The following is a 25,904-nucleotide window of genomic DNA, read 5'->3' on the forward strand; positions in this document are numbered from 1 at the left end:
TGAATGATTTTCTCTGTTAAACAGACTGTGAAATGGAGGAAGATACTCTGGGTTTTGACTTATAATGGCACAATTACTCATTGATAGAGCACAGCAACACCACTGTGGGGAGCTGCTAGCAAACATCAGTCTCCTAAGCTGCAGGTGATGTACAGTTTGAACAGAAGTTGTGAAGTTTTCCCCATATCACTCACATAAACACGAAGTCTTGCAGTAGCTTTTTTTAAAGACAGGAGCTACAGAATGAAGATACATACCTTCCATACCCCAAAACATTATTTTCAGGTACTCAGCCATACCTGTGTAGGCTTTGCACACTAAGGAACAGTAGGTGGAAAGTCCCTTGCATAACATTTGCTCATTTATTTCTCAACACATGGTCTAGAGTTACTTTTTTTCTTTGAAGAACGTGCACTCTCACTAAATCTCTCCACAACATACAATTGTAATTGTAATGTTGTTGTAATGCTATTTCTTTTGAAACAAAATAGGATGGGGAGAAAGAATGTATATACAGATATTCAGTGAGTATTTGCAAAGGGAAGAACTCCTTAGCTGAAAAAAGTCAGTGAACTTCTAAAATGTACATAGGTCAGTCTGAAAGCAATGCTTTCTATTTGTTTCCACGGAAACTAAAACAGATGCAAAGAGCACAATAGCACTATTTGATAGAGCAAATTCTCAGCTACAAAACATCACTTTTCAACACAGTCATCACCATCAGCTACGTATTTTCATCAACAATGAACAAGAGTCTGCATGCAGCGCTCATAAAGATCTGCATGGCCATCCTCAGTGTGGCTTGTCTTTCACACTGCTGTCACTCACTGCTGCAAAAATGCACCGCCCACGACCTCACTGTGCTCACATCCATTCTTTTGTCTCTATTAATGTCAAGCAAGCATCAACGAATGTCAGTGGGTGCAATTTTTTCCGCATGGAAGAATTTAATGACACACCTTTGTTTCATACACTTCCACATCAGGCACCACTGTGTCAGACTGCCTGTCTGCTGCCATTTGTCACACAGCAACAAATTGTAATGGGATACTGGTGGGATGACCAACCTCTACTGCCATACATCAACTTTCACCTTTGATGCTGTGGGCCAGCATAATAACATAGGAGGCATTATTTTTGGAGCACCCATCATGGTTTACAATTCACATAATTCAAGGCCTCAAGTTAATTGTAGATTTTAAAAACAAGTTGAACTAATTTCCTCTATCCTCTGATCTCTGTAAACTTAAACGCAATTGAACTTGCAGAACTTAAAATTGAAGGAAGAAAAAAGCACACTGCTACACTAGTAACCACAGTTCTGCCTCAGAACATTGATTTTAAAGATATTTTACAGGCATTTTAAATGCAGCTAATTATATATAGGCAACTGTTGGCAGCAAGTTTTGCTCCTGTGGACCAAATACATAAGGAGATGAGAGTGCTTTCATCAACCTTTGCAAGTGATGGTCATAGCAACTGGCTGACTCCACCCTTTTGTTCCCCAGCTTGAATGAGCCTCGTGGGGACAGAAGTCAAGAGGGGTACCTATGAGATCACTTCAGATACATTCAACATGAATGTTTCAAATGAACTGCTAGTGCCCTGCCTCTTAAGTCGTGAAAAGCCACGGGAAGAGAGACATAATCCCTGCAGGAGCCGAAAGTTTTCCAGAACTGCACTGTGCATGATTTCTGCATATCATGCATCTTCAGTAGAAAATCTGCATTTACAGAGCAAAGCCATCTATTACACCAAACATTCTTGCATTCTTCAAATCCAGGAGCTGCAACTTCCATTTTGTATTACACCAGCCTGCATCTGCAGTTGAAGACGTTCAGTGACAGTGAGATAGATATAGGAAACAGCTTTTTGACTTTTTTTTAAGCAAGTATTTCTGTAGTGAAAAATACCCAGAAAACTAATGAAGAAATCACAGATTAATATGTAATGTTTAAAATTCTCATGGATAAATCATCCTTGGAACTTCATTGACCATAACGTTCTGAATCTTCCTGTTAAATGGATTAAATACCTGTAATATTGTACAATATCTTAGATGTTACTCATTCTGCATCTAAATGCAGGAGCTTAAATCTTTAATTGTCCACATTGTTTTCATCTTCCAAGGTGCTTAAGACTTTTAGCTCCAATTAACTCTGTAAATTTAGATTTCTAACCCATACTGTGCAAAAAAAAGCCTCTCTGTATGCTTCTGTTTTTTGTTCTGTTTTGTTTTGTTTTTTTTTTCATCAAGAATACTTGTAGTGTGGGATAAAATTTCCCTCTCCAAGGAACAATTATGTAAATAAATACATATATGTTAATTTTATTTACATTAGTCACACTTACAAAAAACAAAGTTAAAATCACTTCTACTGAGAATATGATTGTTTAATCTCACAGCCTTAAAAATGTGCTGGTTTAATTGCTGATTTGTAAATTATATAAATATCCTAGCTTGAGAAAAATGGGAGCTTTAGCTATGTTGGTCTTTTTTAAATTTAGTGTGTATTTTGACAGCCCTAAAGGTCACATAGGAAAATTTACACCTAAGGGGAGTGTAATATATCTCAGGGTTTTCTAGAAGCTTTAGAGAATTTTCTGCTGCTAATTTAGTCTTGTTGGAAGAAAGAAAATGAAATGAAGTGCTCCAGCAAAAAGTATATATGTATTCGTATATGAAGAAGAATTCTATCTCGTCTAAAGGAAGATAAAAACAGCTTACAGCTAGAAGGATCTATGAAACAGAATAACTCAAGCCAATAGAAAAATCAATCCAATATTCCACAGATATTGTGCACTCAAGTCTAACAAATCTACTAATGCTCAAACATAGGGACAGAATTCGAGCAGTAAACATTGACATACATGATGTGGCTGGAAAAAATGAATCTGAAAAAGAATGGAAATGACTATACTAAGTGATATCCAATTGTGACCAGAGAATACAGTGTAATATAAGATAAGAACATAAGATAAAGCAATCTCCTTCTCATAAATCTGTTGTCAGGACTCATGCTAGCTCTAATGAACTGCTCCATCTAAGCCTAAAACCAAAAATAAATGGTTAAGTGACCCTTTCCTAATAACCCATCTGAGTCAGTTGGCTCATTACACACTTAGATTGCAGTGATAAAAGTCAGGTAAGTGACTCATTCAGAAGAAAAAGAAAAAAATAATAATTTTATAGCTTCCTTGTGTATATCTACAAATGTGTTAGGGAGGGAAAAAAAAAAGAAGGAAAAAACTGATGACACAGAAGTATTGAGTCAAGAAGGTAAGTGCAAAAGTGCCAGAGGGCAAAAAGGAAAGAGAAACCAAGAGGTAAAATGGCTCCCTGTAAAGTTATTAATCACAGAAGTTAAACCCCAGGCACAATTTCCTATGACTGTCTCAGGCATAATCTATTCATTATTACTATAAAGGGTACTGTGGTAGTAAAGCTCTGAATACCTAGTTCTCCAGTATAACATTTGCACTTGGGAAGAGAAGAAATGAGGTGACTTTCTACTCAAAGAGCGGTCAACGGAAAGAATAAAAGCAAAGAGAAACCAATAATACCTGCTGGTACACACAAGAAAATTGAGCAGAGCTGCAGCAAGCAATCTCCTAGCAACTTAGACACCATCTGAATTAGAGATTTCCAAAAGATACACGATCTCCAGCAGAGAAAAGCCTCAAGGCTTTAGAAAGAGTCAAAATACCAACCCACCTTTGAGGATTTTTAAGCATCCTGTGTTTGAGGCTGGGCAATCTTTTTTTGCACAGACACCTCTACAGCCCTTGGCTATATAGAAAAACTGTAGGCTGTCAGTCTGTGTGCATGCACCCATACACATATATGCGTGCATACATAGTGATAAGCACAGTATGAGCTTAAAATGAGACATTCTGACAAAAAGCTTCGAATAATTTCTCAGGTTATTAGAAAGTCAGTACTAAAAGTTAGTGATCTTTTACCTGTGCACAGGTATAACAGGGAGCCAAGGAGCTAACTGTATCTGCTTTTCGCATTTCACACTGACTAGGTGCACTTGGAACACTTAGTTGGCAAAGACGAAACAAGTGAAACACAGAAAGCTGGCATAGGAAGCAGTTGTGTTCTCTCTCTTCCTACACTTCTCCCCAAACAGCTTTTCTTCCTCCAAATTTTTCTCTTCCTACGTTTATGGGGGAACTTGAAAAAAATGTCCTTCCTGTGGCATCATCCAGTGAGATCAGAAATTAAATCCAGAGAGGAATGGAGAAACCACAATGTAATTGAAAGACATCACTCTACCACCTTCCTTAACATCTTGCATGCCTGCCCCATTCTCATGTCTCCAATGTGCGCCATTGAGTCTAAAACCCACCTTCAGTTGGTGTTTATCCAGACAAATCAAATCCTTGACACAGACAATGTGGAGAAATGTACCAGCCAGCCAGATTTGTATTTCCAAGTTTAAACACTGGCCTTCCTACAAGTACAGAAATAGTCAGTAGAGAACACCAGCTAGTCATGAATACATCTCCTTCAAAAATGCATTAGGGGGTGGGACATATCCCGTAAGACTGACTTGAAATAACAGCTACACAAAAAGAAAGCAGGGAACTGTGTGGCAGCCCTGAGGCGTTTCACAACACCATGTACCAAGATTGCTGCATCAAATATATTACATTTTCAAAATGTGTCATGATTCCTCTTATTCTGCTGTGCTGAAAGAGATACGATTGTTTCCCCTTTCAGCAAAGACAGAAGAAAAAATTAATAACCATTTCTCAACCTGGTTCCTGAATTGTTTTTGCTACTTCTGATTTCCTGCCAAAGCATGTAGTCAGTTTGCAATGTGACATTTGCAGAAGCTCCTTATGGATTGATTGGCTCAACTGCTGGGGAGCTGAGAGAATTCTTATAAAGCACGACCTTTAGTCATTACAAGTCAGACCTGCTGATACTGCCACATGCCAGAAAAGCCCATCCGCTCCCTACCAGGTGCTCAAAGAGAGCCATTGCAGATCACAAGCACAACAGCAAACAATGAGCGTTATGATCGGCAGAGTTCCTAATAACTCTCTTGTGAAAATTCAGATCACAGTGATTTATTCTCAAGGCAAGACAGGACAGGAGAGAAGAAAGCTCTTTTTGAAGACATCCTGCTCAGTAACAAAGAGTTGCTTTGACGGCACTAGTGACTTCAAACAGTAAACAAGCAAATCTGTTCCTTGCCTCCTTGCCTTTCCATCATGTTTCGCCTCCCATTCAGCCTTTCCCTCGGAATTTGCTGCACTCTTGGCTTAGCACAAACTTTCTAATGCTGACATGTCTACTCCTCCATCCTCTCAAACCAAGCAGCTTGTGACAGGAAAATGCCAAATCTGAGCTTCCACACAAGTCATTTACCAGAATAAAAACATCTTACACAGACACATTATTTTGCTATGTTGTTACTACAGGTAAATTGTGTTATAATATTTGTCAGAACAAAGCAGAGTGTTAGATCCAAATCCTACAAGTGGCCCTGGATATATGGTAAATTTTTGTTTTCTTTCACTTCTATGGCTTAAAAAAATCTCGGCAAAGGCATTATGTATGTAGACTTATTTTAATCCACTCATCTCTTCATAAGCATTGCCATAACATAGACCTCCTGAAATAGATGGTAGAACACAGCTTTAATCAAATAGGATGTTTTCAGGAGTTGCAAGCCATGCAAACAAAACCCACTGAATTTCTCATCTGTATCTCTCCTGCAGTAAACACTCATATTCTTCCTTAAGTAACCCTTCCCTAGTGCTAACAATGAAAGATTTGCTTGATTACTTTGAAGCGAAACATAGACTTCACTGAAGTTTAATTACAATTAAAATCTAAAATCTAAATCTAATCAGATTTAATCATTGTTAAGGAACTGAAGCTCATGTTTTTGTGCTGTGCTCCACAACCTTTCGTAGTGGGGTGTGGTCAGTCATGGGTTAAGGCTCCATACATTTCTCGGTGCTCTCAAACATCACACAGAAGCAATGCTTCAGCGGTAACTCAGGGAGCTTGAAAAATTTGATCTTTTCAGATATTTGGAGAAGGAAAAATATTGATAGATTTTGGAACTGAACTGTGAATTTAGCTGGCTAATACCTCCAGATATTTTTCACAGTTTTGAAGTGTCTTCCAAGGCAGTTCCTCCCTTTGCATATTGTAGAGGGAGATTACCGGTTAACATATGAACCTGAGTCACCTGTCTAGTTGATTGGTTTCAATAAAATAGTGACAAAATCATCATCCTGCAAGTAAGAAAATGCTCATATGAGCTTTTTCAATGCTTGTAAGGCACAGACATTCACTGAAGATATTTTAAAAATTTTCCTACACGTTTATGAAAAAGGATATATTATAGTGACGTTTGCACAAGATTGAACCACATAAATGAATTAATGCAGAGATATTCCTAAATGCAAGTGTCCACACACCATTGACCAAACCAATGAGCCGACTGACAAGATTTAAACTGAAGCAAATAGTACACCCATTAAAAGTTTATGGATACTTATTCATCCACATTATCCCCCTTGCAATGATTTCCTAGTAAGTAACACTTGAATTAAGGAAAACCCTTTTTGTTCTTATGCCAACTTTTAAGAAACTGGAGAGACTAATTTTAACTCTCACCAAGAGAGGGCAGTGAAATATCTCTGATTATTATGATTTCCCACAACATCCACGTACCTTAATAGCAAGCATGATAGCAAATAATCTCTGCAGACATTTAATTTCAAAATCTGTGGAGCATTTAACTGATGCTGTATTATTTTAACTAAAATCCTCCCACCCGTAAATGCACTGTTTTGTTTAGAACTGAAAAAAATAGAAAGAGATTATGAACAAAACAAAGAATTCCTATGAAATAAGATTTTTTTCCCCTACTTGTACAGTTTTTTCAAAGCAGAATATTAAGAGTCACTTGCTTTCTGCAACATGTAAGTTTTATTTTCATATTTTTTTTATTATTTTTCCACAAGAAGGGGCCTTGACCTCAACTTTGTTCTGTAATTTCTCTTCAGTCAAAATCCAGAGGGGAAAGGTGTAGGGCAACTTCTTTTCCCAGATCTTAATGATCCTGTTATAGCAGTTGTACTATGCAGTTCAGGATGATTGATTTTTTTTTTTTTTTTTTTTTTTGAGAAGTCAGTAGACACATTTTTTTTTTTGCCTGAGGTTATAAATGGCATTATAGGTTGAGAAGCCTATAATGTACTCCACAAAAATCTTTCATTAAAATATCTGTTGTAACTCTTATTTGTGGCCTCCAAAGGACTGTGATACCTTCGAGTAAATAGACTTTTGAAATTTTGAGTCTTCTGTTACCCCTATGGTTTCAAAAGTATGGCTGGCAAAAGCAGTTAGTTCAAACATTCACATCTTCCTTTTTTTCAGACCAAGGATTTCTGCTTTACCAAATAACCTTTCAAGGGATAGATGTAATTCAAAGGAAAATACTTTATCATATAAAGTAAGTTGGGGTTTGTATTCAACAGGATTTAAGAGAGATCACACTGATGACACAACCTGACCAATTTGGCACATGATTATGTATTTGTAGTTGGTCTGCGGCCTTCAAAAATATGTGATAAAAGATAAATAATAAAATATGAAGAGAAAGCACCCTTAATTTATTTCTCTCTCTCTCTCTCTCCATATTTATAGTGAGCTTAACTAGATCAAGCATTTCCATGTAGGCATTGCCTCTCTTTTAAACGCAAGTGAAGAGAGTAACAAAATGCAAAGTATAATAATAAGGAAAAATATTTCTTTAACAAGGTGTCAAAACATTTTCTTTACTGATGTACTCATTTTTCCTCATAGAAATAATTTTCCTCAATATGCTAAAGTGGTATAACAAACTAAAAACAGCTTATAATGACTAATGGACTGACAATCTGGATATTACACAGCAGTTAGAAGAGTCCAATAATGCTTAGAAGGCATAAATAACTGGAATAAAAATGATGACTATTTATAAAACAATTTGAAGGAAATTATCTGTAAGGGTAGCTATGATATCATAAAACAAAAATCAGAACTTAGGTTTCCTATCATGTTTAACCTCATCTCTCCCTAATTAAAAAAAAAGTAGCATGAGGACCTTTGCCATGAAACCACTTTGATGTGAAACTCATTTCCCTTTGGACTGAACAGAATTGCTTCAATGCATGGGGATGCTAAAAACACTTGTATTCAGTGCATCGATCCTTATTTAATGAAATCTGTTGGAAGCTTACAGTCACAAAGTGACATAAAGATTGTATCTTTATAAGGGAAAACATCCATCACTTAGGTGGTCTTGTCATGTTGCTTTCCTACAGACATAATAAACGGCAAAGCCAAAAGCAAGCAGTGTCAGGTCTTCAACAGCACAGTTAGTAGCAAGAGGGGACACTAATTTCCGCACACTTTTCAGAGTATAGAAAGCCCCAAGGCCAAACAGAAATATCAGTTTAACTACCCACAATCAGGCATATAAAAAAACCTCATTATAACTTTACTGTAGACCAAATTAGCTGAGAATTACTTTAGTTTTTCAAATTTATTTCAAAAGATAATTTGCGACCAAATAGGCTGCAACCTCTGGGGGAAACACAGGCTGCACCTTAAAATCTAGACTAAATAAATTTAATCTATATCAAAATACCGTAGATTGTACTTCTGGATAAAATATTTTCTTATAACATTACCATTCTGTAGAACAGAAAGTTCACCTTATCTGTTCCTCCTTCTACACATAACTTGCAGAGATAGCAAACGTTCACTCATGTGGCACTTTGTTTTTTTAAGTTGCTGCCCTTTTCTGGAATAAGGTCCATGGAGTTACAATATTGAATACCTTCACTAGTTAAAATCCATGATGTGAACAAAACTGCTATGGCAGCAGATCAGAGCACCAGTTTAATTCAAAGCTTGGACATAACATCTGAGCAGGTTTTTCAACTGTGAACCTTTCATGCAATTTATACCATCACCTGCAGTCTCTCAGCCAGGCATGAACATTCCCAGTTATTTTTGCTACTGCGATATTACTGTGGGGCTTACAACCTCACTGTGCAGCACACTGTAAGACAAAACACACTGATGTAGTCTCCATCTTCATAAGCAAAATTTGTAATTTGAGGAAAAAGCTGAACAAAGCAGCAGGACTAGAGTGGCTGGTGTGGGTACTGCAAGGCAAGGTGGTTACTGTAGGTCAAGGATGAAAAAGAAGATGCAGATAACTCAATGAAGACTGGAATGATACAAGCAAGAATAGTTTACAGAGCTGTTTAACTACCATTTCATGAGCGGGACTGATACTCCTTATTAGACTTTAATAGATATTTTGACATAATTGCATGAACTGCAACAGTTCTAGTGAATGATGACCATGCATATATATGCTATTTAACTAGATCCTAGCTAAATTATTTATTATTTTATATGTTTTTATACTATAAATTTATCTAAAGTGATCAGGCAGTTGAACTAGGTGAACTAGGTGATTGTTGAAGGTCCCCTTGAAGTTAACTGTTCTGTCTTAAATCTCTGGTTTTGCTTTGGCTCCATCTCTCCTAATTGGAATTGATGGATAACTCCAGTGGGAAAAAAAAAAAAAAAAAAAAAAAAGGAGTTTCATAGTTTCATTTCCGTAATATTTTTAAAGAGAGACAAGAGAGACACTTTTTCCTAGAGTAGTATATCATGTACTTTCCTCTTGATATATGTTTCTGCTTCCTGCAGATAGGTTAACGTTAATAATTATAACGAATTGTTAGTTTAACACCGTCATTAGTTTAATATCATCAGTTTCAATACATTTCAGTGGCTCTTTTTTAAATTGACACAGAATTGTTTATATGTATCAATTTTAATTTGAGCTCAAATTTCAATACAAGTTCTGCTTCAGTATATTCCACCCTATTCTTTCCTGTGTATGTAAGAAGCATATTCTCCGGACTGCCACATTTATAGTAAGTTTTACAGGTTTTGAGAAATTGAGAAAACTAGGACTGAAAGTAGATCTGAGATTATTTACTAACATATCTCCAACAGTTGCTAGATACATGCTGCACAATTCCTTAAAATGTAATATTTCCTTCCTGAAAAAATTTTTCAGAAAAAGGGCTTACATCAAGAAAAGTCACTTCTGCTTACTGGGATGAAAACGTGAAGTACTTGAGACAATATATTTAATTCTTTTTCTGTTACCTCTGCTGTACCTTTTTAAGCATGAATACTCCATGGCAAGAATATTTATTACTAATTTTTATTGTAACTTACCTTTTGATTAAGGCATTATATCATAACTGCAGTACAGGCAAAAACCCGAGTACTATACATTTAGGGCTGAATTATAAAAATCAACATTATGAAAGAACTATAAAAATTATGAAGTCATCAAAAGTCTCATCATCCTCATCTTTATTGTCTGCAAAGAACTTGAAAGGTGCAAGGAGGTGGCCCTTTCTAGCTACACAGAAGTAACTTATGTTTTTTTTAACTCTGGAAAAAGCTTCAAAGATTCTTTTAATCACAGGTACATGGGAAATGTGATGCTGAGACGAAACAAAATAGTACTTCTAATTTTGAAATTGTTCTGATAGATAAGAAAAAGTAATGCAAAACTTCTTTACAAATGAAGATTTAAGCATGCTAAAATGTCACACTGTGAAATACATGAGCTAAAAACTAAGATGCAATATAAGCAATGATTATCTAAGTTGACACTTATATTTGTCTTTTCAGATATCCTCAATTTGTTTCTTATCTATCTTAAAAACAATATAACAAACAGATTTACTGTACTTTCAGCTGTGTTGCACTAACAACAATGGAAAGCAATTTCCACAGTTTGACACACCATTTCTCCTCTTCCTGTTCAGCTAGTCACTGCACCCACACACATTTTCCTACCCAAATGGGAGACTCTCAATAACTTGAGCTCTTCTCCCTGGTGGGCACCACTCTCCTCTTGCCAGAGGATAGCTGATCCTTGCCTCTCTGTTTATGTAACTCTCTGACACTTGCCTATATGTGACAGAGCCTTACCAATGAAATGGGAGTTTTTATCAGTTTCATGGATGTTCTCATATTTCTACCCACTGTAAATCTATTCCTGAGGCTGTGGAGACTGATTGCTACATATTACATATATATTGTGGAGGGTGCTCTCAGTGGAAATCTGCACACTGTACATTTTCTTTGAGTTCAACTACCTGTTTCACAATCAGCTTATGACTTGACTAGCTCTCTTCTATCCCACAGCCTGAGGAGGAGGAACAAGGTCAAAATATTTATTGTGTTCTCCCTGTTGTAGTAGAAACACTCTATGTCCACAAAAGCAATGGACATTGGGCTTACCAGGGTTGTTTATCCTACTGCAAGAGAATACCATAGACTACTATCAGTAAAATAATATTCAACATCAAGATCAATGAAATAGTCTTTTCACAAACAAACTAACCAACCAGCTAAAAATCCCCTTGCTTCCATCTTTGCTGTACACAAGCATTCAGCGTCTAATAGGACGTGCTTTAATATTTTCCCATAAATAGGTTAGCTTGGAACAAAGCAACCTCAGTATGAAAGGAGAGTGATCTGCCCAATTTAAAATTTGAACCAGCAAAGTTTTGATCAACATGAGCCTCCCAGACCTTTCAATGTACCACAGCAGCTCAGAATCCTGACACAGCACAGCCTTCAAGTAAAAGCCCCTCATAATAAATGTGCAGATTAGCAACATCTCAGTAATACGGGGAGACACAGTTCTGTCTTGACAGGACACAGCAGGCCACCTAATCCTGTCAAGCTCATCTTATGGTTCTTTAGGGAAAAAAACAAACAAACAAACAAAAAAACAACAAATAAAGACAACATAATTAATCAATTCAGGTAAACTCTCTATCAACAGACTACTGCATACTATGTCCTATGATTTGTGTCACAGCCGTTACACATCCCAGCTTTCCCCCAGCTGTGCACTGAGCTCTTCGTTCAAACAAATGAACAGCACCCTTCAGCACCCTCAGAGGCTAAAGCTAAATGACCCATTTCCCACTACTGTCTCTTTATATCTTCTGTTAAAAGAAACAGCTCAATTTTTTATCATTCATCTCTCCTGTCTACATGGCTTTCCAATTACTATTAATTATTGACTATGTCTGGTTCACATCCAAATTTGGATGGAAATATTTAACTGGCTGAAGATCTAGTTATCATCTTATTTTTACAAGATGAATCAATTACAACATACCTGCTTTTGGATTAGTGCACTTACCATCAGAAAATATGCACTTGTTTCAGTTACAAGTATTCAATAAATTATGTGCATTAGAGGACAACTTTGGTCAAAACCAAATCAATTCTAAAGAACAAAAGACAAATATTAAACACTTTCATTCTGAAATGTACCTATATTTCACTGAGAATCTCTACCTCGAAAAACATGACTTCAGGTTGAGCTGAGTGCTTTATTCTACTAATTTCAGGAATGATGAACAACATTCTTGAAGCAGCACACACTGAGTGCTCCCTTAAAGGTGAAGAGAACTACCTAATGGGATTTTCAAAATCACATAGCAGCATTGCTGCCTGAGACGTCAATGAAGCATTAAGTCCATTCTTTAATCATACAGAGTTTCTTCTGACATTATTTAAAATGTCATTTTGGAGGCACTTCAAAGTTCCCAAGCACTTCAGATCTCTGAAATTAGTTACAAAGCTAATGTGCTCAGCTGAAGTATATGAGGATAAAATTCCACTGCAACTTGGCAGGCGGTTCAGCAGATCCATGTTCACTGTGAGGCTCTCATAGCTTCTTAAGCAGAAGAAAAAGCCATGTAGCCATAGCAAACATTTTTCAAAAGTTGCCCATCCAGTCACACAAAATTGAAAATCCTTTCTAATTTCAGTGGTTGAGATTGGAAAAACAGTCCCTTGGTCTGCTCAGCCTGTGGCCAGCTGTAATAAACACAAGACGAAGCGGGGAACCAAAAAATGAAGGAAAATTTTCTAATGGAAAGAAACCAAGCTCCTCATGCTACATTAACCTGACCACTGTTTCAGTCCAAATTATCCTTCTCACCCTACAAAACAAACTTAGAGCACATTCCTCTATTCAGAGAATTTCTATTTCTAAAAGCGAAAGAATGATGTTCTGCAGCACGCTCTGCTCTTACGTCGACTTTTAAGCTCAGGATAATCAACCACATGGAAGCTGCTGAGGTTAGGCACTTTCTTAACAGTATCAATGGAAAACAGGAGTTACTGACACAAATACTTGTTTGCTTTTTTTTTTTTTTTAATGGCTGATCTTTCTTAAGTGTCAGTAGCAAGATATTAAAGGAAATTAAAAACACAGCTTTGAAAGGGGAAGATGTTTTTCCTGTTCTTTGCTGTCAAGACAACTGCATTTTTAACATGCGGGATGTAATATATATCCTCTTATCTGGTGAACAAATACGAATAAAGAAATGAAACTATATAACTTAAAACACATTAAAAAAATTGTCTCTTTCTAATGAAAACAGCCACCCTCAATCCTACTGAAAGCAGTTTACAATAAGAACATTCATATCAGTTTTGACAAGAATGGAAAATCTGACCAAAATAGAGACAGACATATCCCTGCCAAAACTGCCCAGAGAAATACTACAGAGCACCAAGGACCCATGGGGAATGTCTGTTTGACGCCAATGCTTCTCCCCAGGGTCCCACTGCACTGTCCCCTCCTGCCACCCTTCATTTTTTCTTTTCCCTACTGTCTCCAACGCAGGAGTGAAACTTTCATTTCAGAATGATGTGGTAACTAGGAGGCTTCAAAGATTTTGGGAGGTTCAAGCTAGTTTCTTCAAACTGTAAGCGTCACAACTAAGAGATCAATTTGCATGCTGAAAACTGGATAAACCTCTATCCCAATTATTTGAGACAAATTTTAACCTGCCAATCAATCTTAACATTCTAGACTGAGAAACCTGGGCACTTAACCCTTTTCACAGCTTGGAGTTGGCTCTCATGACCAGTCCCTCAATGTCTGAATGCTGCCTATACGAGCTCAAGCAGACCAGGCTTACTGACCTCCTTCTTAGAAGAAACAGGTGGAATTCCATGTTGCTATTGCATTGAGTTTACCCTGGTTTTGTGGGCTTTTATTTGGAGTCTGAGAGTTTGTGTTCTGGTTAATTTTACCTGATCCACACTCACGTATTCCCAGTGGACGTAATAGCCCACAAGTGAATAATTCACAGGGAACATGTAGGTTGCTTGTAACACATCCTATAGTAGTTGTTTTGCATAAATAAATGATCACTAGAAGGACTTGAACCTTGGTCTTCTATGTTCCTCTGGCCAAATCCACTGAGGCACTGTACCCATTTCTACTTTTTTTCTTTATTTTTGTTAGGAACACTGAAATACATGCTCCTCTGGACAAACTGCCTGGGGTCAAGCAGGCACCTGACTGTACAGCAGCAGGATTTGAATTTCTTTTCCAGATGAGTAAGCCATAGGTTACTCAGAGTCAGTCTCCATGTCTCTTTCTGCAGTCTCACATTTTAAAATAAATTTAAAATAACAAATTTTATTCAAAAGAAAAAGAGAGACATTTTTTAAACTTAAAAAATTCAGGAATGCAGTTTTCCCTTGTTTTTATCTTCAAAAGTCTAATATGTACATTTTTTATTTAGTTTGACTTTTAAGCTAATCAGAGTTGCATTTTCAAGGAAGTTACCAATCTCTGCTAACACAAATTTCACTGTGATAAAATGCAAAATCCCAACACTTCCTAGCCAAATTAAATTCCACTAAAATTTTACTAAAGATTTTCAGAAGCTACCAGGAAGTGAAGGATTGGTCACTGTATCTTCACACGTTGCACAGCGCTACATATAGGAAGCAAATGTTACAGGTGTAAAAACTGCACTGGACTGGAGCAGCGGCTACCAGTGCACCAAGGTATTTAATTTTTTCTTTACTGTTTGCATTAAGTAGTTTATTTCATTTTTAACAGGCCACTTATGTATTCAAAGTTGCTTTAAAGAGTGTATCATGTCAGTACTCTGCTAGGTCTATCGTTTCTGTCAATACTAGAGGCAAAGCAGACATAGCATTTCTTTTCAACTCACTAAAAACACACACCATCAATAACTCACTGCAGATTGCAAGTCTATCTTTCACTCACATCATAAATTGCATGTCAGCCTTTAAAAGCAGCTGGAACAGATCACAGCTTAAAGTACCAACTGCTGATATATATACATTTTTAAATCACATTACAGAACTTTACCTTTGATCATGATCACAAAGAGAACACATGAACTCATAATTTGCTTCATGCAGCTAACCAAGAAGAAAATACTGTGTCTATTCTTTGTGATTACACAGTGCTAGCTAACATATCAGTATAGCTGCCCAACTTTTTTTGGCTAATGCAGGAAAAGGAAATAAGAGAAAAAAGATGCTGCCCCGTGCACCCCCCCCCCAAAAAAAAAAAAAAGTTTAACTGTATCAGAAGAGACAGAAATTTCCCCAAGAGAGAAGCCAAATTCTTTTAACTTATGTTGCTTCTTGATGCAAAAGCAAATGTGAAAAAAACTGATATACTGGATAACGAAAAAAAGCCACTACCGCAATCAGTTGTTCTCTGACAGAGTGGAAGAAGTAGTAATCATTTCACTAGAATGAAGACAAAAAATGTAAAAGAACTTCTACATCTTTGAAAAAATATTACAACTATAACATGTTCCATGCAACCCATAATAATAATCTATAAAATAAAAGCCTGCATGAATTGATGCTGCAGGGAAGGTCTCATCAGTCATGCTAGCAAAGGAGAGAGGAACACCACAGCTGTCAGGTATTATGGCTTCTTCATCCACATACACATGAAATGCTTTGCACTATAGATACCCTTTGGGTTAAGATAACATAACATTTTCTCCTTAAGGTTATTACATGAAAAGCATTTAGGACAGAGCAATGAAATACCACCAAACACTGCAGGCTCAAAAAATCCCGGGCAAGTCAGCCGCTCCACTCAAGTTATCAGTCTTCCTGCTTGCTCTGAGACAAACCCAGGTGATATGAATATAAAGGAAGCCCTGACAAGCACGCTATGGTGTAGAGAGGGAGACAGACAAAGTCTGGCTGGAGGAAACAACAGAACCCATGTCAAGAAGAGGAGAAAGATCCATAGGAAGTGAGTATATGCTAATACGCATAGAAAGGCAGAGCAAAATGCACTATGGTCCCCAATTGCCCATATGTAGTAAGATAGGCTGTGGGAAGAGCAAGAAAATCCTATAAATTTCTAGCGGTCTGGCTGAAAGGATGAGCCTGCTATGAATTTCAAGGAGCACTGGAAGAAACATGAAAACCATTTCGTTTCTGCAGTGCTGTTTTCTACATCACTAAGATATAAAACAGTACTCCTCTGAGCTATGAGCTCCCTTTCATTCATTTGTATGTTGGATGGTTATTCAGAGGAATGGCAGCTTTTACTTCAACAGTACAGATAAAAGTATCACACTGAAATTTAAATGTCAAAGAATACATACTCAAATGTCAAATACCAACAGACAAATGCCAACAGAGAAACGTCAGAAACACTCCCTTGTCTCTCACTGGATATAACTATATCTGCACAAACGCAGGCCATAGCACGATATGTAAAAGCAAAAGTTTTTCTGCAGTTCCTCTGGGACTGAAACACTGCTGATTTCAATAAAATCAGTATCTGGCAGCAATCTGGTTGCTTTTCTCCAAGTTTCTGACCCAAGCAACACATACGGCTTAAATGATCCCTGTTCTGCAAGGTGATGAATGGTATTTACAGATGCAACAGTACATCCAAGAGAGGTAAGTAGCGCAAGGAATTTGTATTTCAGTCAAATCCCACTGCTGAATTTGTTAATTCCTCACTAGATGAAAGACCCTTACACAGACTTTCCATGTCAGTGCTCCTGGTACTTTCCACCTGGAAGTTGGAGGGGGCCTGCAGACAGCTTCTTCTAGGAACACGATAAAAATTGGCTAGTAAGGACAAGCACATACAATATCTTGATACCCTCTAAATTGTTTGTAATTTAGAATGCCAGGATTATTAACCTGTAACTACATTTCAGAAGTTACTGAATAAATCTGGGACCCAAACAGAGCTGACTGCAAATAAAATTTGGACACTCGAGAAATCTGAGTACTTTTTCAAATGTTGCTCACTTTAAGTAAAATCAATTGATTATTCATTAGGAAAAAAAAAAAATTCTTTGCACACTTGACTTGATGTAAACTTCTGGTCCCAGTGGCTTCAGCGGGCCTTCTGTCAGGATTTCACCATTTATTATCTTCTGCAAAAGTACTTGGAAACATCTTAATTAGGTAAGATGCATTTGTTTAGAAATTTCAGTCAGCCTGCTAATTGCAGCTGCTTCCACTGGAGCTGAGAAGTTAAAATGGTTGGGTAGTTCTGTAGAGACCACTAAATACATAAAAAACTGAAGCGTACTTTAGTAAGTCTTGCTAACAAAAATGTATGTCACTCCTGTAACTATTAAATTTTGCTTCCAATACTAGTGGATCATATTCTGTAAAATATAAACTCTAAGATAAAACGCGTGACCTTTTGTCAAAGGAATAAAACCAACATCTGGCATTTCCACCTTAAAGAAATATTTTCTTCTCTCTCTCTGATGTAATTGTGTCAGGATCCCCAGTTTATTAGGGTTAGGGCAGACACTGACTATAAATACCACAATTCTTTTAAATTCTTTTACATTCAAAGTAAATAAATAAATGTGAGTAAAGAAGTATTCAGTTTGAATTACTGTAACCTTTTTTGAAAGATGTTTTAAGAAACAATTATTACATTCTCACAACGTATACATGACTGTCTTTCTAAAAAAAAATTCCTTTCTCTAAAAACTACATCTGAACTCTTTCTAAGGCTTTCTCTGGATCACTGAATGTCATTTAGAAAAAGGTATTGGAACAGATTAAATCAGTTCTGCTCTGGATTTTTTTTTAAAACTTGCTACAGAACAGAATAAAAAACAGAAGGCAGACACTTATAGTGCAATATTCAACAGGAAAATTTTCCAAGAATCTCTTTAAGTAATTTTTGCAAAACAAAATAAAAATATACATTTTCAATATCTTATTTTTTTAACCTTGATTTTCTTCTGAACAAGGCCTTGTAACACTGAGTTCCATGGTCTAAAGATATTCTGTGCTAAACTCCATTCTCTTTGACCAATTATTTCCTCCCAGAGACAATCAATGTCTCTTTATCCTTGAGCTAAAATAAAGGGTAAACAAGGAAGTTCCAAAAAGCCTGTTTTGCACTCTCATTACTTTGCAATCTTCTGTGTGACCTTGCTCATTATTTCCTCTTTAAACACAAGCTTTGAAGCACTGAAGAAGAGTAAGAAAAACTAGGAAGTCCCTTCATATTTCTGTTTTTGCAAGTTCTTTCCTATGGATCTCTCTCCCTTCTATCTTTTTGTGAAATGAGAGAACACAACTGAATGTTGCACTCAGGCATTCACCTACAAAGGCCTGAAGTCAAAAGGGAACCCAAATCAATCAATTAAATTAAATGAAGTCATATAGATTTGTGTTAGGAAAAACCACTTAGTTGCTCTAAAAAACAAATAGCTCCTAAATGCATAGCATGGAAAATAAATCAAACCCAAGTATGTTGAAACAGACCCAATTTGCAGGTGAGGACTCATCCAACATTCTGATTGCCTAAAGGCTTTGTAAAGCATCTTTCCAAACGTTAACAAGATCCAGCCCCATTTAGCTTCTGAAGCATCTGTTGGGATCTCTGCTCAAGGTGACATAGCTGTAGGCACATGTGTGTATTAAGTTATTGACAACAGATGATATAATGGAACAGCACGAGTGGAATAACAATTCTGAAGAAAATCAAAGGAGAAATTCTAGGAGTTTAGAGTCAATTTTAACTTCTTATTTATCTCTCTCTTCTTTCAGAGCACTTATCTTTTTACTGCAGAAGGTATGCAGACAAATGATGTACTTCATCATACGGTGACACTGACACATGGAAGCAGTATACATGTATTAAGATAACTGCTTTGAGACAATCTCTTCAGGTTTCTCACCTATAAAAAACAGCATGATCCAATACACTAAATGAAAAAATTCTGGTATAAACTTTCAACAGGTTTATCTTTGAAGAATGGTTGTTCCCGAAAGAGCCTATCTATCTGTCTTCTATTCTCCTAAAAGGTATGATGTGCCTTCTGCATCATTCTCCACATCAGATAGAGGTCTGTCTATACAAATTTAAGGATATAGTTTGCAAGCAGAAGTCTGTTCCTTTTGCTGTGCATGTATGCAATTTACCCAAATAATCTAATTTGAAATATTTGATCTTTGTCTGGCAGCTAAGTACCTAACTTGACATGTTTGTAAGTACAGGATGATTTAGTAGAAATTCAAGCAAGGAATTACACAATTTTTGTCTACTTTGCAACAGATATTCTCTTCCTAGCTATTAATTTTATAGCTATGTATGTATAAATTTTAATCACTTGAAAACTGAGACATCTTACTGTAACCATAAGCATAAATCTGTGTGCTCTAAATATCTTCCAACGTAAGATCCACTATTTTTGAAATGGGCTGCCAGGCCTGCAAAACAACAGCCTTCACTGGCCTTCTGTGACAGCCTACCAGCAGGTTAACATACTGCATATTATGAACAACATTTTGATCAACATGACCAACAGCAGTGCCTCTTTGCAATAATAAAATGGATGGGTATCTATACATTAAAGAATTTTCTACCATTTCTCATTCTTCTCAATAAAATACAACATGTTATCTGCCATCAGATATTTTTTTCTGTCAGGTTGGCACAAAAGAAAGATTAAAAACAAAGAAGGAAAAAATAATATTTTGATTGAATGTATGTAGCCTCACCTTGCGAATGCCTCTGCCAAGATCTTCTCCATAATTTGTCCCCAAAATTTCAAAGTGAACATTGGGATTCCCCCCATTTTCTGCAAATTCTAGCTCTCCAGTCAAGCCATTCACTCCACCCTATTGGGAAACAAATAAAGAAATAATACACATATGTATTTTTTCAAAACAAGAACGGAGCGACAACTCAGAAGTAGCCAGTTATGTTTTGTTTTTCCGGGCTATTTGTGTACAACTGACACAGAAGACATGTGCGCATACATGCCATACATACACATATATGCAATTAACAGAATTAGGATAGTTTCCTAAAGACCACATTTTCCTAAAAATTTTGAGCCCTAAATTGTTATTGCGTTACTAAAGCTCTTCACAAATTCAACAATGCTGAAATTCAATACAAGCAGTAGTCTTACTTTTATCATATTTGCACACCAACATTTGCTCTTTCTCCTGCCAGTAGGACATGAAATTCTAATCTATAAGAAAAACAGTTTCGCAACTAATTTTAGTGGAAGCAAACCTAAAGACAAATACACAAAAAAAAAAAAAAAATTGTTTTTTTCAAACTTTTATCACTCAAAACATGCTACAACAGGGTATCAGGCTGAGTTTTGAATTAAATTAGTTGCATTTTGAGATCATATTGATCTGTAGAAGGTATGAGGGATTTGTTTATCTCAGTGTAGTTATTTGTCTGTTTTCCTCCACAAGTCTTCAATACTACTAGAAATACATCAGATAAGCAACAAACAATTTTCATGCTTGCTTCTACTTTGCTTAACGTTTTAGGCAGAGGGGTTAAAATACTAAAAAGGAGACAGTGAGCATTTACTGTAAAGAATCAGAACTGAGAGGTGATACATACTGCAGGAATAGTCAGAATATATTCTGGGGTAATTCAACATGGCACACATTTCAGCCTTTTATAAGAACTGTGATAAAGTGAAACTGTAAAATTCAAAAAGCCATGTGAAATGCCTACAGTGAAAGCCTTCAAAAATTTTCCTGTTTTTTGATAAGGAAAAAATTAGATCTTTGACCTACTTTATTCAAGAAACCTGAACAACATTTTAAGTACGCACATAAAACAGTCTGCATCTTTACAAAAACCATACAAAACGCATAGCTCTTCTTCAAAACATAATATGAGTATTTTTCAGTTCTAATCACTTCTCCAGTTAAAGGTTTTAATATGTGAAGTGGAAAAAAAATGGAAAATAAATTACTGCAGAGCAAAATACCAAATCACCTGGCAATTGCTGAGTCATGATTTTAATAGCTCTGTTCTCATATCTTTAATTTTGAGAAAATGCATGCAGGAGTACAGTATTTGCATTGCAGATTAGTGTGACCTGAAAAAATGCGTGTGGTCATCCTTTGGTAAAACATTAACATAATTATCATTGAGGTAATACCTTTAAATCTTTAAGATTAGAGACTTGAATTCTCATGGAAACGTTTTCTGCATATTTCATGAAGCCCCTTTTAAAGTTAAAAACAAAACAAAAAAATCTTTGATGTATACGTATTTTTAACCTTTTCTATAATCTCTACTTTTTGCATGAAATGCCAGAAGGATAAAAACCACCTCTGATTAAGAGTACATCTACATACTCTTCTGCAGAATGCCTTTGTTTCATTCTGCACTAGGCGAGAGCCATAGGGGCAATTTTGATGCACATCACTATGGCTGGTATTACATACAAGACCCTTAACTAACACAGCCAACAGATGCACTATCAGATTTTGAAATGGAATCTCAATCCAAATCATTGTGTAAATTTACTTCCCTTGATTTTTAAATGAGTGCAAATGTTGGAGCAAAATACAAACTGCAAGTCTGTAAGTTATTTTTATCTGCCTGAAACCTGGCAGTAACCATAACAACAAATTATCTCATTCATCTATTTGGTAATCTTCTCATGCTTCAAAGATTTGTCATATACGAGTGTTTTTGATTGCAGTTTTCTTTCCTAGACTGTGCCCACCTGAAAATAGAGTAATATCAGCTCAGATTACATGGGAGTGTTCCTGGCTTGTGAAGTGAGGGGAAAAATAATAATTAAAAAAAAAAAAAAAAAAAAAAAAAAAAAAAAAAAAGAAGAACCACCCATATAATAAAAAACAATAATGGAATCCGATAGGGAATTTCTTAGAGGTTCTGACATCTTCACCCTACTTGGGACCTGCCTTGTCAGCTCATCATGAAGGTCAGACAACCCTATTCCAGATATCTGCTACACTTTGATGTTCCACAAAACCTCTTTATGTGTTTTACTGCTCATGAGTGAGGGATCGGCGCAGCATATTGCAGAGTATGAGTTTCAGGACAGTGTTCCCATTTTTCTGCATAGTCTTTCACCCTCTAAAACCCTTAATTGACTTACTGCAAGTGTTTTATATCCCTCCTCTAATGCATAGTGGAAGGAAATCACAGAGGAAACGGCCATCTGCATGACAGCTACCGATCCAGTAACTTCCTGATGAGATTTTTTCAAGTTATGTCAGCATTAATTAAGACAATGGGTAAGAGTCAAATTTTTCATTCCATTTAACTTGTAGAAACAATGCTATTTGGGAAAAGAAAAAGACAGATTTATTATCTACTCTAAAATTCCTCTAAGGTTCAGCCACAACCATGCAATTTCCTGACACGTTTAAAATTGAAGAATGAAATGTCAGTTGTTAGAACAAAAATGTTTTACTTATGTTTCTGATTACTGCTCTGGGCTTTGCAGAGCTACTATAAAGCTTGGTAATATAGTGAAAGCCTACTTGAGTCCTGTCTAGACTGGCAAGATAAACTACAGTTTATATACGCTTAGGCACTATTATACTGCAAGGAAGTCCCTGAAGAAAGTATTATTTACCCAACAGCCAGGACTTCACATGGGAATGCCAGCTTACCAGTCATTAGTTTTAAAGTATATCACTTTGCTATTCAAATTATTGTTATGCTCAGACATGGCATATTTTGCAAATAAGAAAAAGAAAAAACAAACAAAGAACAAAAACTCCTTGTGGCTGTTGGTAGCAAAAATGCTGTAAGCCTCAAATATAATTTTGTACTGTAATTTTGAAGAAATTTGTTGTTTAAAAAATTGCTGAGTCCACAATCAAAGACATTGTTTTCAGGTGCCTGCAAAGACAAGCTAAGCTACTATCTGAACAAAAGTTTGGCATCTTTTTTTTCACATCATTACTGAACATCACTGACATATTTGAGACCAGTTAACAATTCCTGTCCATGATTCATGAAATAGCACAAGTTACAGTCCATTTGCCTCAAAGGAATATTCTCTATGCTGCTGCTAGCACTAAAAATTTGTTGTTTGTCAGTAAGCTAAACAAATGTGACTGGGAAGAGATCAGACGAAGAGATGAGAGAAGGGATATATGCATTAACTTGATGTCATTTTTCTGAGTTGATTCTCCATGTAATCCTACTTACATTTATTTTCAGGCTATTCTGGAAGATTAATTTTTCCAACAGTAGAATTATTTTCTAGTAACAATTATTACTCTCACTGTGAAATAGCTTTACTGACAAATATACAACGTGGCATGTGTTTTGGGGTAGTTCCTATTAGAGAAGTGAATTTATATATAATTGCAAGAGCTAGCCAAATTCATTAGTTGGATTGTATTTCCTGATGAACCTAATTATTTATTCAGTTCCATAATGCATAGAAACAGATATTAGATCTTTTTTCATTAATTTTATTGGCCTTGAAATGGTTTTTAGACTTTATTCAATCAGTTGAATTCACACAGTAATTGAGCTTTTGGACTTTTTTTTTTTTTTGTAGAAATAGTGACCCAGGTATGCAATGTTCAACAATAAAAATCACTCAACATGGAAAGATTCAGGGAGCCATTCTGTTATTTCAAGAAATTTCTGAAACTCTTAAAACCCCCCTTGTTCTCTGCTCTTCCATATTAGATCATTAATCATAAAGAAACTATTTTCTCTATTTACTGTCAGATTTCTGCTATTTTTAGCAAGTAGTGCTGAAGGTAAACCAGCATCCCTTTCTTTTACCTTCCTCAGTGTGTGGCTTACACAGATTTCCCATTTCTTTTCCTATTTTTCCCTCCAGAAATCAGAGGGACATGCCCCTTGGCAACTAAAATGCTCCCAGATAATGCCGTTTCTTGATCTCTGACTCTAGAAGACAGATTTTCTTCCAGGAAATCTTCCTCAATAATTCATTTTTCTGCTTTCTTAGAGGGAAGGAAGAGCTCAGCTGTGACCAGCAGTAGATGGCAACATCACCTCCACTTGCTGCTGAGAACAGGAGAACAGCTACTTCACTGCTAGCCCTTTTCTAGGGGAGGCAGGCTGGAATTAGTCATCAGTTCCTTAACTGTTTCCCCACCACCACCGTGCTTGACTACAATGCAACACCATCGAAATCAAAAGGGGTTGAGGGGCAGGATGGGGAAGACTGCAATTCCAGCTGCTTCATACAGATTGTTCTGAAGCCACAGTTAAAACTGTGCAGAGACTCTTAAGAATGTACATTTTATCTTTGCTCTGAGCTATAGCAATATCTTCTTATTCCAGCATATGCTATATTCTTGAAACAGCGGTGATTTCAAAATGAAAATTCAGAACCTTTCATTCTGAAACAGTTTAAATGATGTCTGGCCATTTTTTCCCCCCGTTTTCTGTCAAGATTAAAATGAATGGTATGTTTATGGGGAACACTTATTTCACTTGTTTCCAGTTCCACAAGGCCAGGAGGGAAAAAAAAATTGACAAAAAAAAACAAGATAAAAAATGGAAGGATTCTCAAGCAGAGAGATTAAATGTTTTTTATTTTACCTTTCACTACTTTTTTTTCTGTCACTTCATCACTGTCAGTGTTTTCATTTCAAAATAAGCAACTGTGATTTCAAGGTTCTGCATAAGCACATCAGCGAATTCAAAGAGAAAGTACATCACAAAACTGAAACAGGACTCCAGCACTTAGCAGCAATCTTTAGCTCTCTGGTAAAGACGCATAAACATTGGAAATTTCTGTCTGTAACTGTAGGTTTCATTTTGGTTTTGAATTTTATCACGTTGCTTCCAGAAATTCATCTCAGCACAGTGCGGTGTGTAAGAAGTACTTTGGTTTTTCATTTACACCTGTAAAATGGCTTACTATCAAAGCCACCTCATTCAAATAGCAGAGAAATCCAAAGGAAACAGGAAATACGCCTAGTTACCTGCACATGTCAAGAATTTTCATGACTTTCAGTTCATTTTCTAGCAAGCTAACCACATCTCTGGATCTCCACTTGCTCCTGCTTTTTGTGTTTCTTTCATATTTTACTGACCATTTCTATTCACATTTCCTGTCAAACTGATCTTCAAGATGATCACAGGAGGAGTTTATTTTATTCATCACATAATTTTAGGGAGGTGGGAATTTGAAGAGGATAAACTGGATGTGCTAGAAAGGGCAGTGTAGCAAAAATGGAATACACACCGTCTGTCTGAGGTGCAAAAAGATGCAGTGGTGGTCAGACACAGTATGAAGGACATTTATATAGGACAAGAAAATCAGTCTCACATCCACAAATGTCACAAGAAAGCAAATAACTGTAAATGCAAAAAGTCAGCAGTCCTTTTATTGGTTTTCATTTCAAAAGCAAATTCGGAGTTGCCAGCAGGGCTATCAGAGTTTTCCTAAACCCTAAGTCAGATAGTAAAATCTAATTCTAATATGCAAGTGGGTATTTTGACTTTTGTGGTTCAGGCTTCCTATTAGAATTTGAATAAGTAGGAACACGTTTATTAATGAAAAAGTGCACCATAATATTTACAAAGTGCATACTGATAATGAAAATTCCAGAGTTAGCCTTGCTTGAAAAGTAGCTTAAAATACATGAGACTTCCAAGCATGGATTTGAAAATTCCCTGCAATACTACTTTAGACCCACTTAAAGCCAAAACCTGCCTTTCTTC

General features: G+C 36.3%; 1 protein-coding gene across 2 annotated transcripts in view; it reads right to left on the reverse strand.

Moving 5' to 3' along the window:
• GRID2 (glutamate ionotropic receptor delta type subunit 2) overlaps window positions 1-25,904 on the reverse strand; it is a 685,769-nt gene that overhangs the window by 173,415 nt on the left and 486,450 nt on the right. For both annotated transcript variants that reach the window (XM_042812758.1, XM_042812757.1), the window contains one exon: window positions 19,946-20,065. In XM_042812758.1, the coding sequence (XP_042668692.1) occupies window positions 19,946-20,065 (120 nt within the window). The remainder of the gene's footprint in view (window positions 1-19,945; window positions 20,066-25,904) is intronic.

The sequence above is a fragment of the Centrocercus urophasianus genome, unplaced genomic scaffold (genome assembly GCF_019232065.1).
Source record: "Centrocercus urophasianus isolate 14NV4802_14NV808 unplaced genomic scaffold, USGS_Curo_1.0 seq_13, whole genome shotgun sequence".
NCBI lineage: Eukaryota > Metazoa > Chordata > Aves > Galliformes > Phasianidae > Centrocercus > Centrocercus urophasianus.